Below are 15,675 nucleotides of genomic sequence, written 5' to 3'. Positions count from 1 at the left end.
AGGCTAGAAAACATCATGGGAGATCTTAAAAGAGGGAAGGTTTTTCTAAGTGTAACACAGTGCTTAAACTATAAAAGAAAATTAATCAAATTCAGTTTTTTTAACTCTGCCCAGCAAAACATACATAGGAAAAAACAAACAGTAAACTGGGGATAATTTTATAACTCTTATCACAGATGAAGGGCTACTTTCTTTAATATATAAGTAACTCCCACAAATCAGTAAGAAAAAAAGAACTGTAATGCAAGAGAAAATTGGGGGCTGATTTTAGATTGCACGTGGGAAGCTTCCAGGAGGGTTACAAACCAACGGGTTGATAGGTAAAATACATAAAGAATTCATACAACTCAATAGCAAAAAATAGGGACGCCTGGGTGGCTCAGTCAGTTAAGTGTTTGCTATTGGCTCAGGTCATGATCCCAGGGTCCTGGGATCGAGTCCCACATCGGGCTCCTTGTTCAGCAGGGAGCCTGCTTCTCCCTCCGCCTGTTCCTCCCCCTGCTCGTGCTCTCTCTCTCTCCTTCTCTCTGACAAATAAATAAATGAAAATTAAAAAAAAAATAAAATAAAATGAAGTGATGCATGCTGTTCATTAATTATAAAAAATAGCAAAAACCAAATAACCCAACCTAAAATGATCAAAGGACCAGAATAGACATTTTTTCAAAGAAGACATACAAATATCAAACAGCTATGTGAAAAGGTGCTCAATATCACTAATCATCAGGGAAATACAAATCAAAACCACAATGAGATATCACTTCACACCCGTTGGGATGGCTACCATCAGAAAGACAAAAGATCACAAATGTTGGTGGGCATGTAGACAGAAGGGAGCACTTGTACACTGTTGGTGGGAATGTAAAATAGCCATTATGGAAACCAGTAAGGAGGAGGCTTAGAAAATTAAAAATAGGGGCGGCTGGGTGGCTCAGTCGTTAAGCGTCTGCCTTTGGCTCAGGTCATGGTCCCAGGGTCCTGGGATCGAGCCCCGCATCGGGCTCCCTGCTCTGCAGGAAGCCTGCTTCTCCCTCTCCTACTCCCCCTGCTTGTGTTCCCTCTCTCGCTGTGTTTCTCTCTGTCAAATAAATAAAATCTTTAAAAAAAAAAAGAAAATTAAAAATAGAACTACCATATGAGCCAGCAATCCCACTTCAGTATATATCCGAAAGAAAGGAAATCAGTACCTTGTAGAGATACCTGCACTTCCACCCTCATTGCAGCATTATTCACAATAGCCAAGATGTGGAAACCACCTAGGTGTCCATCGACTGCATGAACCAAGAAGATGCAGTATAAATGTACACAATGAAATAATATTCATCTATGAGAAAGAAATCCTGCCATTTACGACAACATGGATGAACCTGGAAAGACATTATGCTAAGTAAAATTAGCCAGATAGAGAAAGACAAACACCATTTTAGAAAAACTGTTCAGTAGTTTCTTATAAATTTAAACATTTAACTGCCCAGAGGCTTGGCAAATTTTCTGTAAAAGGGAAGATAGTAAATATTCTAAGTTTTGTGGACCTGTTTCTTTTTTTTTTTTTAAAGATTTTATTTATTTATTTGAGAGAGAGAATGAGATAGAGCGAGAGCATGAGAGGGGGGAGGGTCAGAGGGAGAAGCAGACTCCCTGCCGAGCAGGGAGCCCGATGCGGGACTCGATCCCAGGACTCCAGGATCATGACCTGAGCCGAAGGCAGTCGCTTAACCGACTGAGCCACCCAGGCGCCCCCACGAGCTGTATCTTAAAGGGCATCTATTTCTCTGCCGCAAATGGCATGGCCTCCAGAATACTCAGGGCCTGTGTTATCATTCTCCCACTGGAGTTTGCCAGAAATTCTATACTGTACCTTTACCCACCACTGATACCTCCAATGAGGTTTGCCTGATTGTGCAGCTCAAGCAGCAGAGCTGATTGCATTACAGCCTGGAGTTGCTGTACTGCCCTCTCCCGCTCGGTCCTCACCCAAAAGTGATAGTTTTCTATGTCCCCCGGTAAATGGGCCAGAGGAAATTTTCCTAGCTGTGGAATGTTGCCTCTAGACCCTAAAAAGGCCTACCTGGTTCTATGGCTTCTTCTTTGTGGAAAGGATGCAAGATGCAAACTATCTGTATTTTATTTTGGAGGGGATATCTGGCATGCCTCTGACCCCCTGCGTCCCTAATCTTCATCAGGTTTGCCTCCTACTTCCTGGAATACACGTGTCTTGGCAAGGCTTCCAACATAATAATTGCTTTGTGCTTGTCCTGTCTAATTAGCATAATGTCATCTAAGTAATGGTTCAGTGTGATGTCCTGTGGGATATCTGTGTGGTCCAGATCTCTTTGGATTATATTATGACAAAGAGTTAACAAATCCTGAGGCAAAGCTATCAGTTAACACTGTAGAGCAATAAGCCAACAACCAGCCTTGGTGAAAAGGCAAGTCTGCCTGAGCAGCAGCTGGTCAATAGACTGTTAGCACCAGAGGTTGAGGGGCTGCTCTCCTGGTGAGGTGCTATACTTGGGGCAGAGTTGGTAGCAGGCTGGAAAGGGCCCCGTCCTCATTACCTTTTGTATAGTTTCCTATTAAGCCACTTTTTTTAGTGTACATACTGGAATTTATTTACCTGAATTGTCCCCAAAAAGTAAACCAGTAATTCAACCTTGACAATGGACCCGGAGTAGCCAGCATCCAAGATGGCCCCCATTGATTTCCACCTCTTCTGGTCTTCATTCCCACATTATACCAGAGATGGTTGGTGTGACCAATAGAATTCAACACAAGTGATGGTATGTAACCTTTGTGAATAGGTGGCCAGTCTCTCTCTCTCTCTCGAATCACTCACCTGGGGAAAGTCAGCTGTCATGTTGTGAGCATTCCTATAGATATGCCACATGATGTGAACTTGGAAGCAGATCCTTCAGCTCCAGTTGCACTTTCAGATGACTACAGCTCTTGCCAACAGCTTAACTGCCTCCTAGTAAGAGACCCTGAACCAGAACCACCCAGCAAATTGCTCCAGGATTTCTGACCCTCAGAAACTGCGTGAGATCATAAATGTGTGTTGTTTTAAGCGGCTAAGTTTTCAGTTAACTTGTTATATAGCTGTACAGGACTAATACAGTGAATACAGGACTTCTTCTTATTTATCTCAGCCCCTACCAGAGTATCAGGCATTTAGTAAGTCCTTAATTGATGTTGGTTGAATGAATGAATAAATGGATGGATAAACTGGCAGCACTTAAGTAAACCAGTAATCTAGTCAATTAGTCTGGTCTAAGAGTTGGGAGATTTCATTTATAACTTTTATGTGGTTTCCTTCTCAAAAATTCAGATTCTCTCAAATAGGTCTTCCTAGCTAGTAATAAAGTGGCAGTAGAGAATAGAACAAAATGAACTATAGAAAGATGATTTAATGTATTGATTCAAGCAACAACCTCCACTACGTTGGTAAACAAAAATTTTTATAGCACAAAAATCGAATTATAAGACACTAATGACATAAATTCACCTCCAAAATAAAGTTTTTTATTACAAAAACTTTTAATACAATTCAATACTCTATTAAGACTAAACTGAGGACCTTGCTAACCCTATTGACTCATAAGAGAACAAGTCAGGAAAGTCAACATGTCCTCTAGGGTGACCTGAATTATCCCTTTCCTAAAGAATGCTAAGGGTATGTGGTCTTTTCTGTTAGAAGACTCAGCTCCTTCCTTTAGTTGTAAAAACAGGCAGGAGTACGATTCTTGGCAGGTTGCTCTACAGAATAAGGTGAATTTTAGAATAGAAAAGGTGGCTATAACAGTGCAGAAGAAGCAAGTTACCACAAGGGGGGGATCTACATTCAAGAAAGAAAAGTTGGTTGGCGGTTGGAAGATTTCTCTATTTTCAAAGAAATAAAAAATGACCTGAGAAGTTTCCTCCATTCCTTCATCTTTAGAGCCACCGAGGGCCACGTTAGAGCCACACAATCCCATGCAAATGAGAAACCCTTGTCTTATAGAGCCCCTCAGTCTCCTTCAAGGAGGCAGAGAACTTTACTAAAGATCAGCTCTTTCACTCCCCACCAAGTCCTCCTTTCGTGTCTCCTAATCGCTCATGATTCTGGAGAAATTCATTTTCTCTGTGAAAAAGGAGCTTGTGCTGGTGTGAGGCTTCAGGCAGCGCTTAGTGTCACCGCTGCCGTGGCAAGTCCAGAGCTCTTGCCACCAGACCAATTGGCAATCAAATTCTGGCTCTGCCACTTGCGAGCTGGTTGACATGGAGGTGATTAATTTCCTCAAGTCTGACTTTATTCATCTATAAGTTGTGAGAATTATATGGGATGGATCTAAACTTAGCCTAGTGTCTGGCATAGATGTGTACAAAAATTAAGGGTTATTGTTTCTTGCTGATTAGTGAATTGTGTTGTCCATAGCCATTGAATTCTTAGTCTCTAGTGATTCTGCAGGAGGAGTCATCAAGAGTATAAGTTGATTTGTTCCTCTTGTTGGTGTCAGATCAAACCTAGACAACCTGTGATATGGTGGGTTTTTTGATGATTTTTTTTAATTAAAGTGGAAGAAGAGGCAAGTAGGTCATCAGACATATGTATATCATAGAAAACATGGATAGTAAAAGCACTAGAAGTCCATTTTATAGACAAAGCTGAGGCATTTTTTTAATGGGAAAGATGAAGGATAAAATAACATCCCCAATGTACATAGGTAGCATTAATTACAATTGACATTTTAGTTTATAGTTTGGAAGCATATACCACTTGGCATATATTATGTTAATTTAACATATCTCAAATGTTGACTTAGAATGGTTAAAATATTTTGAAGGAAATTTTCTCTGTGAAACAGAGGAATTTACTCTGAAACAGCTCACTAGGCCTTTCATAAAATGAACAAAAAATATGCAGAAATTGATTTGCTGCTTGACCTTCAATCAGAAATGACTTGGGTTTTGTGAAAGATAGTGGTTTATGTCGCTGGAAGGACTAATTCTAAGGGTCGTCCCCAACATCCTGGAACCGATGAAAGGATTCTCTAAACCCCATTGTTTTCTTTTCCCCAGGGCACCAATTAGATTCTCTGGTATCCAGATGATTCGCGTCTTAGGCGGAGTCCATAGACAATCAAACCCACAGCGCAGAGACCAAGCACAATGGCCCCAATCACAGGAAGCACAATTGTGTAGTCAGACGAACACTCGTCCACTAAGAGAGAGAGAGAGAGAAAATACAATATAGTGGGTAACATTTGGTGAGGACAGACCAGAAAGCAGACTAGAGTGGGAAGGATATGACTGTTTTTTTTTTTCTTAATTGGAGTATAGTTGACACACAATGCACCTTGACTTTTAATTCCACCCCTAACTGTGTGAACTGGGATGAGTTATTGAACCTTGCAATTTCCTCATTCATAAAGTAAGCAAATAATATATAAAATCGTTGAAGGATTAAATAAGATAAACTTATCTTCTCAGCAATTATTAGTTATTTAATAATTGTTAGACCCATTTTCTTCCAGGTGTGTTCTCTGCAAAGTAGAACGTGTTTACATAAAAGAGACTGTCGTTAGATTACACATGATCTCTTGAAAACATGTGATGTTTATCCATGTTTTCAAAAATGTAAAACATTTTTGCTATACTTAATGTTCTTTTTTATTGCTTTTAATGAGCTAAAAATATTAGGAAACAGACCTAAATATTCATGAGAGCTTAAAAGTGAAAGTTTATAAATTTGTCAAAACTTTTTTCTTTATTTCATTAGAGTGCTTATTCAGTTCATTTAAAATATAATCAGTCTCAACTGGAGAAAGATGGAGAGCCCTGAGGAAACAAGGGAATGTGACTGAACACAAATAAGTAGAGAACTATATCTATATCTTATTCAAGGATAGATAAGAGCCAATAGATGAATGGATAAAGAAGATGCGGTATACACACATGATGGAATATTATACAGCCATAAAAAGGATGAGATCTTGCCGTTTGCAACAACATGGATGGACCTAGAGGGTATTATGCTCAGTGAAATAAGTCAGACTGAGAAAGACAAATACCATATGATTTTCATTCATATGTGGAATCTAAAACAAAACAAAACAAAACAAATGAATAAACAAATAAAAAGCAGAATCAGACCTATAAATAAGGAGAACAAATTGATGGTTGCCAGAGGGAAGGGGGTTGGGGGGCTGGGCAAAACAGGTGAAGAGGAGTGGGAGATACAGGTTTCCAGGTATGGAATGAATAAGTCACAGGGCTGAAAGGCACAGTACAGGGAATAGAGTCAATGATATTATAATAGTATGGTGACAGATGGGAGCTACACTTGTGGTGAGCATAACATAACCTACAGAGAAGTTGAATCACTATGTTGTACACCTGAAACTACTGTAACACTGTGCATCAATTCGAATTAAAAAAAAAAGAAAAATCTCCAGTATATGTTAAGGGGGAAAAAGCAATGCAAAGAAAAATGAATATAGTACTACAATGTTTTATGTAAATAAAGAAGAAGTGAAGACATATTTGCTTGCATTTACTTAAAGAAAACCTGGAAGGATAAGAATGCATGATAAACCAGTAAAAGTAATTGCCTATGGGTGGCAAGGTGAGTGCAAGGATTTGTAAGGTAAAGCTCCATATCATCTTAGTTTTAAACCACATGCAAAGAAAAATTTTAATCAAAATTTCAAATATTTGAATAATATTTTATAAGAAAAAGAAAAAGGATAAATAAGAGAATGTATGCATGAGATCCTTGCATAAACCAATATCAAAATGAACCAAGGATCAATTTTCACCTGAGGTCAGAGAAAAAAGAATCAGGAAGGACCAGGGGAAAGGGAATGATAGAGACTCCAGGAAACAACAAATCTGTACAAGACAGGAAACAACAAATCTGTACAAGACAGGAACTGTGCTTGTCCTACACTATTTGACATGGCAGTGGACAATATTTTCATAATTATAATACTATATACCTTATTAATTTAGCAAAAAACAGTGATATAACCATAAAAGGAATGGTGTAAGAATGAAATCCTTATCTGCCATAATAAGTAGTTTAAAGTTGATATATTAAGAGGTAAGAAAGCTTTTTAACATTTTTAAAAAGAATTTTTGAGATAGTTACCATAAGAAATTATTAAAATTAGTTAAAAGTACTTTATCTCTTAGAGGAAGGACAGGGAAATGTTGCTTTTCATGATAAGCCCTTTTGGAGTATACAATTTTGTTACTATATATATTTTAAAGATTTATTTACTTACTTTAGAGAGAGAAAGAGCACACGCATATGAGGTGGGGGAAGGGCAGAGGGAGAGAGAATCTCAAGCAGACTTCCCGCTGAACACAGAGCCCTACACAGGGCTCGATCCCACGACCCTGAGATCATGACCTGAGCCGAAATCAAGAGTTGGACACTTAACTGACTGAGCCACCCAGGGGCCCCTATTACATATACATATCAATAAATGTGTATTTCTTAGATAAAAAAGAACACTGACAAATTAAGAAGTTAATTTGATTAAAATGATTTGAAAAAAATACAAAAATATTAAAACAAAATGTAAAACACATACCCTAAAGTAATTCCACCAGGAACTTACACTAACGATGTGTTCATGTAATTACACAAAGAAATGTTACAATAATCTCATTTTATGAGAACGAAGTGGACAACCTTGATATCCATCTGGAATTTTAAATGGCATATCCATACAATAGAATATAAAGTAGACACTTCAAAGAATGTGGTAGATCTCAGTGTGCTGACAGAGAGGTTCGCTAAGATCTGCAGAGGGTTGCGTGAACCCAAACAAAGGTTCATGTGTGCCTGAAGGGAAAAGAGGCAAGGTGCTGGGGAAGGGGTGGGGTGGGCATAGAGAGCAACTTTTACTCCCCATATAGTTTTATACTATTTAATGTCACGTTGCTTACATGTTTTTAAAATGTAGAAAAGTACACAAAGAAAATAATTATTTAATCACCGCAGTCCTTCCACTTGAATGAATCACCGCAAACCTTGAAGGTATTTGCTTCCTCTGTACATATGCGTGCTCATGTGTATGCTTAAAGAAACATTATTCTATTTTTTTTAAATGGTATTTTCTCATTATAGATAATTACGATGATTTACGAAAGCTCACAAAAAAGTAAAAACTGTAGGAGAGGAAGAAATTTCTTCTTTCCTCCAAGATTCTTCCAACTGGTTTAAGAATTACTGATTAGTAGGAGAAAAAAACCTAAGTTTTATTATGTGTGCACAAAGGGCCAATGATGAAATTGACACCCAAAGAAATGACCAAGGCAGGCAGTTTTGATACATTTTAGACAAAAGAGAACATATTTGCGAGGAACTGACAGGATAAAGAAAACAGATGTTGGGAGTTTCAATTAACAAAAATTCTAAGTGGAATTTAGGTTGAGATGGCAGATCAGTAAAAAGTAACAGGGTTTGTTTCTATAGCTTTCTTGGCTTTAAAGATCCTTTCTCGGGTGATAAGGATGTCTTTTTACTTCTTAGTACAGGGAGGATAGCTTTCATATGGGAGATTTATTTCCTGCTTTCAGGGTGACAGAGGAGGATCTAAGAATGTCCTTGTTTCCCAAGAAGCTTCAATTCAAAATAATCAATATGCCGTTGTGGTACATTTTGGGCCACCCTCCCTTGGGCCCCTTACAAAACCAATCACCTGAAAACCACCCACCCAGAAATTATCCTTGCTAAAACATGAACCAATATAACTTCAGGCATCTTTCTTTACAACTACAAGGACAGATGGGTAGAAAAATAAATACAAGTACTTGTATTAATATAGGATCATGCAAGTGCTATTTTACCAAAATTGCTGATTTTCGTTTAACTTGATCTCATAGAAGAAAAAAAGCTAAAACAAAACTGGGACAGCTACCAAACTTCAAATAAATGTATCTTTGTCACAAGAAGTATTGTTTCATAAAAGATCCCTTTAAGGTTCAAAAAAGAGATTATAAATACACACTAAAGGATTATGAAATGCATTAAGAGGGTTATGAAGTAAATGACAGACATTCTGTGTTTTCTAAACTCTGTTTCCAATTTAGACATTATCTATTGATACTGTTTTGAAAGATAAGCACGAGCAGTTTCCCTTCTATCTCTCTTCTTCCCAACTCAAATTTTGAATATATATGTTATTTTTTTAATCATTGTTTGGGTTTACATTATTTCAATTCTATTTGATAACTGTCATTCCTATGGTTAAAAAAAAATTTGTTTCAAATATATAACACATTCACAATTCAAAGTCAAAATACTACAAAATGCTGTACATTGGGAAGTTCCACTTTCACCCTTGTCCCATCTCAGTGCCCCCTGTCATAACCATTTGGCTTTTTATATATATTTCCAATGTTTCAGATATAAGCAAAATGAAAAAATATTTTTCCCTCCTTCTCTCACTATTATTGTACATTATGCTTTTTTCATTTAATAATACATTTTGAAGATTTTATTTATTTTAGAGAGAGTGCAAGTGGAGGGAGGGGCAGAGGGGGAGGAAGAGGGAGAGGGAGAGAGAATCTTGAACAGACTCTGTGCTGAGGGTGGAGTCAGGCCGGGCTCAATCACCACCCTTAGATCATGACCAGGGCTGAAACCAAGAGTCTGATGCTTAACCAACTGAGCCACCCAGGCGCCCCAACAATATATTTTGGGTAACTTTCCTATACATACATAAATAGGTATGTTCTCAGTCTTACTTATAACTGTATTCTGTTGTGGGATGTATCTGTCCCAGACTGATGGACACTTCGTTTTCAGTCTTTTGCTATTACAAATGATGCTGTCATGAATAACCATGTACATATATCATTTCATATACAAGAAGGTGAAACTGTATGATAGATTTACAGACCCATAGTTGTTTAATGCTTTTTATATTTAACTATTTAAATAGATAAAATGCCTTTTTTAAATGTGGCTTCTCTATTTCTGAGAAAGATTTGTTTATATCCTTGTTTATAATGTGGCTTCTCTCTGATCTTACCCAATTTCATGGTCAAGGACTATCTTGAAGAAGAGCTCATTGGGGTGTTGTATCCTTTGAATTATTTCATGTTTGAGGTTATCTGCCTATTACCTTAATAAATAATATTTTGGGGTCACACTTTCTATCCCTTAGGATTTTGTAGACATCGGTCTATTATTTGCTGGCTTTAAATGTTATTGTAGAAATCTGAGGCCAACTTTAACTTTCCCCTTTATAGGTGATTTGCTCTTTTGAGAGGGGAGGGAGAATTCATATGTCTAAAGAGTTCTTTATCTTTAAAGTTCTATAGCTTAGTTTGGATGTGTCTTAATGCTAAGCTTTCTGTGTCGGTTTTTTTTCCTGGTACACACTATGCTCTTTCAATGGGCAACTTCAATTATTTGTCTTAAGGAAAATCTCTGAAACCATCACATTTATCTTCCTTCTGTTTTTGAACTCTCTACGTCAGAGGCACCAATTATCCTTACGTTAGCTGATCTGAATATCTTCCATACCTAACAGCTGCCCTATAATGTCATAATCTTAATTTTTATCTGCATCAACTGCTTATTTCTCTATGAAGATAATTCACCTTTCAGCTCTATCAATTCTTCCTCTTACTATTTCTATATATTATTGGGTGTTGCTTTGATACTCAATTTGTTCACTTGCAGCAGTGAAATCTCCCATTCACCTCACTCTTTCATTATAACATTTCATCCATGAGCTCTGGTTATCTGGAATTCACACTTTTATTTTATTTTCAAGTAATCTCTACACCCAATGTTGGGCTCGAACTTACAAACCCAAGATCAAGAGTTGCATGCTCCACCGAATGAACCAGCAAGGCGCAACCCTCATCTTGCTCGTTCTTGAGCATCTCATCCATGACATTCTGTTTCCTTTAATATCATTTGGGTAAATTAGGGCCTTTCTTCCCACCATGTCTGAGATCAGTTAAAAATTAAGAATCAGTACTGCAGAATAACTTTTAACCATTTTAACAGTTTACTCTATTAGGCAAAACCAAAATTCAGGCACACATTTATACACATTTGTTAATCAATGTCTTGTCTGTTTTGTAATTCATATGTAATTCTTTAATCACAACATATTTGTGAAAACCTAAAAACAATAAAAACTCTCAACAACACAATAATTAAGTAAATTATTATATAATGTTGATAGCGTATTCATAGCAGCCGTAATAATGACACTTTGCACCTTTAATAGCATGGAGAAATGCTTATGATGCACAGGTAACAAAGGATTCCAAATTGTGTACTCCGTATGCTCCAGTTTTGTAAAACAATATTCATGCCAGGGAAATACATCAGAATTAACAATGGACAGGTTATCTCCAAGTGGGCGTTCGTGAAGGTTCCTATTATCTCTGGGTGGGTTGCAGAGGGAGGGGTGAATTCAGGATGCTCTACCCTCTGCAGAAGAGAAAAATGGAGTTGAAACCCGCTGGACGGGCAAGCAGCAGGTGCACTAAAGGCAAGGGGCAAGCGCAGCCCGCCGCAGAGGCGCCCCGAAGGGCTGCCCGGGGGTGGGGGTGGCCCCAGAAAGCGACCTGCAGCACTCTGCAGTAAGCCTGGGACCCCTGAAACTGCAGCCGTGAGACTAGGACTCGGAGGCAGCACCAGAGGAACCCAGGGCTGGAGGAGGCTACTTCCCGACCAGCAGCTCGTGACAGTCGCAATCTGGGACTCTCCCCAGAAGTCACTGCAGAAAGTGGGCAGCACTGCGGGGCAGGAACGCATCCGGGCTTTAGGTACTAGTCTTCCAAATGAAGCCTTTGCTCTTTTTGCTTACTAGAATGTTAATTCACGGTAATTTAAAAGATAATTGGCGGCGGGGATGGGTGGGGGGTGGGGATAGATAACAGGACTCTAAGCAGCAGCTGTCACTCCAAAGAACTCACTGAAGATGGGAGAAAGGAAAATTGAACTTATGTGAACTGCCTTATCCCCCTCTTCCTGATTTTAACTCCGCGTCTTTTCCCATGGAAATTCCCCCACACTAGAAGAGTAATCTTCCTTTAGTCATTCTACAGGCTGGTCAGTGGCACGGTGAATAAACAACTCATGCTCTGCGGTATAGAAGCTCTTGAGTACACTTCAGGCGGAGCTGGGAACGGGAGGGGGAGCGGGGTATTTGTGAATGCCTACTGGAGGGCCTGCTGGAGATGGAGAGAGATGGCATCCCTCCAAAAGCCAACCCTCGCTGGCAAACCTGAGTCCCTCTGGGGAACATCGGGTCCTCACAGCCTAGATTATCATCAAAATCTCCTGTTGTAAGGGGGAAACAGGAATGTGCTGACACTCCAAACGTCTTAGGGGCTCTTGAAGCTCTCCTGAAGCTGCTGTGTGCCCTCCCCACCCCCTCACTTCTGAGAAAGTGGAGAGAGCTAAAATCCTTCCAGGGAAAGCCAGAACATGCCCTAGATAAGCAGTGGTTATAGAGCTGTTGCCAAGTTTCATAAACTTCCTGTTAAAAAAAAACAAAACAAAACACCAAAAAACCAAAAGACAATGAATGGCACCTCTGGCAAATACAGAAAAACAAGAACACTTCCGTTAGTAAAAGCAATTAAAAACATCCAGAAGCCCTTTACCCTCCCTTTTCTCCGAAATAAAAACCTCAATTCTCCTATTTACTTTTTTTTTTTTTTAACGTAGGCTCCGCACCCACTGAGGAGTCCAAGGCCGGGCTTGAACTCAGGACCCTGAGGTCAAGATCTGAGGTGAGATCTAGAGTCACGAGCTCAACAGACTGAGCCATCCAGGTGTCTCAATTCTCCTCTTTAAACAATGTAATAGAAAAGCATGAATAACATTCCAAGCCATATTTGATAGAATTTTTCCTCCACATACCACTCTTTCCCAATCAGGAATCTCCTGGTTTATGACTTTTTTGTAATGTTTGCTTAAGAGGAAAGTGGTAATAATCTGGGGTAGATCTACATGTTCTGTTTGCGATTCCTGATTGTTCTGATGCTTTGCCTTCGTCCCCTCCCCACAATGGCCCAAATTAACGAATTTACAAGGATAGATCAAAGAAAAACAGAGACAAAGCAGAAAAAAATGTTAGGGAGACAGAGAACAAATGAAGGTGAAGAAATTGGAGAACTAACATTATGGAGCCTCTTTTGTTTGTCAAGATCTTTGATGTGTGCTTTACATTTTAAAAAATGAAATGTTGGGAAGTTATCTAGTTGTTTTTTTTTACTGGTAATACATTATAATAGCATATAATGTCTTTTTAAAAATATTAGTCTAGTAACACCATTCTGTAATTCAAGTAAATCAGGAATTGGGCAAAATCCGAGAGTTTAAAATCACTTTAGAATCTATTTCGAAATGGATTGTTTTTTTAAAACTAAAATTTTTTAAAAAACTGGATATTGAGACTCTTAAAAGTGTGTAAGAAAAATCAGTGCAGTTTGAAAATGTCTTTCTTACAATTCTCCCTTTAGGTATTTGCTTTCTCCTTCTCCCAAGCACCTTCCTCATGTCCCCGCCTCTTGTCCCTAATTCTCGAAGCCAGCCCTGTATTATCAGGTGTGGAGAGTGGAATTCAAGCCCATACGTCATAGTCTCCCTGTACCAACAGGAGAAAGTGCAGTGGGGGCTACCTTTTCGGTAGCCTTCCGTTGGCCCCTCGGTAGAAAGCCAAGTTTCCTAATCGGATTGGGAGGGTGGGATAGGCAACTAGAAAAATTGATCCCTTCACTTCAGGCTGAATATGAAGCCAGAATTCCCAAGGCCTTAACCTGGCACATTTTGAAGAAGGTGGGGCTTTACATGCGTTCATATCCTGTACTGGGCCTCTTGTTGGCCACCAGACATGCTGTTAGCAAAACGACAAGCAGTACTGCAATACTCAGGCCCACGGCCACAGGGGTTTCTCTCCTGTTTCTGTCAGTGAAGCATTCATCCGCTGCAATTGAAGTCAGAGTAACAGGTGTTACAAGCTGGCCGCAATGCTGGGAAGTGATTCTGCCTGCCTGCCTCAGCCGCGCAGGGAGGGAAACCCAGCGAGAGGTGGAGTGGAGCTGCTGGGCTTCCCACCGGCTGCCTCAGACACACGGATGGGTGAAAACGAGGGAAGGTCAGTGCGATGATCTGAAGTGTGCAGTGCTTGTGATCACTTAAGGGCTATCTTAAATTGCAGATACCCTGTCCCTGCACCCAGGAAATTACGATTCAGTGCATTGGAGGTGGGGCCCAGATGATTCTGTTGTAGCTGGGAGGCAGATCCAACTTTGGGAAACATCGGTTCGGTCTAGAGAGTCAGGATCAGAACTGTAAGCCCATGGAAGTTCTGGGGCCATGTTTTCCCAACTCTGGCAACAGAGACCTGCGCCAAATTGCATGGCCAAAGTTTTCTAGCCAGACTCTGCTTCTTAAAGGTTGCTGCTGGTACTGGAGAAACATTTTACAGGCTCTGGGATTTTAGCTCCCTGAAATGGGTTGAGAGTGTGGAAGTTTGATAATTATATGAAAAGGGGAGGAAGGGCAGGGAAAAAATGAAAAGATAAATTTTCTACATCTCCCTATGGGCACTGCTAAGAGAGGCCAGGTGTATGTTGCTGAAAGGTTTTATTTCTCACCTCTGCCACTACAAGGTTTCCCACCTGCTCACTTCCTGTTTCACAGAGGTTCAGAGGGGGAGGAAGAGCAAGTGTATACCTTATTTTTTTAGATCACATGATGAATTACAGATGCTTTTCAAACCTTTATCATGAATTTTTAAGCTTCCCCAAATTGGAAGTTTTGAGACCAGATGACAAAGTGGGGGCCATACCTACTAAGAAATTTTAGTATTTTTCTCTTAGCACTGTGGTAAAGGTCCAAAACGGAGGCAGAGATTTGAAGACTCAGACAAAACCTACAGAAATCAGGGGATCCGAAGCCTGCAACACTTTAATCCTTCCTCTGCTCAATGCTTCCCAGCAAGTGTATCAGGTTTTTGTAGGCACATCTTCGACTTTATAATGGAACTCAAAGAAAAGTTGGGTTCACATTACAGAAATTTAATTTACAGCTAAACGTCTAGCTAAATCTATTTATAAAAATTGAGAGGTATACATAATGTTCTTAGTTATTATGAGAGGAATGTTTTAGAAACTGAGATTCGATTCCTAGACATATGTAGGAATCTTTATAACCCGTTTTCCCAGAAGGGAAAAAAGGGCTTTTTCAGAAAGTCACCCTGGTCTATCCCTGGCCTTCTGCCTAGGACCTGCTTCCCTCTGCAGTGGTTAGAATTCAAAGCAGAAGTTGCATAGAAACTAACACCAACTACAAGGAAGCTCTAGCCAGGGGAATTGAGCTCATAATCGAGAACAGGGGGCCCAACAGAGTATATTTCTGTCTTGAATTATTGCAACTTTCTTTTTTCCCTCTGCAAGTGGGAAAAAGTCTATTCTGAAATCTTGAATTTTAGATATTACTACTATTCAGGATCTTTAAAGTCTCCCAATATACCTGAGGAGTCAGAATATTACATACAAGGAGAATGTATCCTGCTGTGGGAGAGTAGTGGACATGAACGGGTTAGTGTCCGATCATGAGGTTGGTATTGACTCAAAGGAATGGCAGGAGGGAAAGTTGGCCAGAGAAACTTGGCCCTAAAAACTTGGTGGAACCATACTGTTGTAGGA

General features: G+C 39.5%; 1 protein-coding gene across 4 annotated transcripts in view; it reads right to left on the bottom strand.

Annotated features, from left to right (window-relative positions):
* Nucleotides 1–4,220: 4,220 nt before the first annotated feature.
* The window catches only part of LAMP3 (lysosomal associated membrane protein 3), a 29,898-nt gene continuing 18,443 nt past the window's right edge, over nucleotides 4,221–15,675 (bottom strand). For 2 of the 4 annotated variants that reach the window (XM_064584775.1, XM_064584787.1), the window contains exon 6: nucleotides 10,659–13,949. In XM_064584775.1, the coding sequence (XP_064440845.1) occupies nucleotides 13,810–13,949 (140 nt within the window). In that variant the 3' untranslated portion in view covers nucleotides 10,659–13,809. Of the gene's footprint in view, nucleotides 5,198–10,658; nucleotides 13,950–15,675 lie in introns of those variants that run through there. The other 2 variants (XM_045903296.2, XM_045903297.3) reach the window with 2 other exon arrangements.

Source organism: Mirounga angustirostris, unplaced genomic scaffold, assembly GCF_029215605.1.
Source record: "Mirounga angustirostris isolate CCGP_5_RB_7025 unplaced genomic scaffold, mMirAng1.0.hap1 SCAF_1, whole genome shotgun sequence".
NCBI classification, from domain to species: domain Eukaryota; kingdom Metazoa; phylum Chordata; class Mammalia; order Carnivora; family Phocidae; genus Mirounga; species Mirounga angustirostris.
The sequence above is the reverse complement of the archived record's forward strand: the minus strand, read 5'-3'. Positions and strand labels throughout refer to the sequence as shown.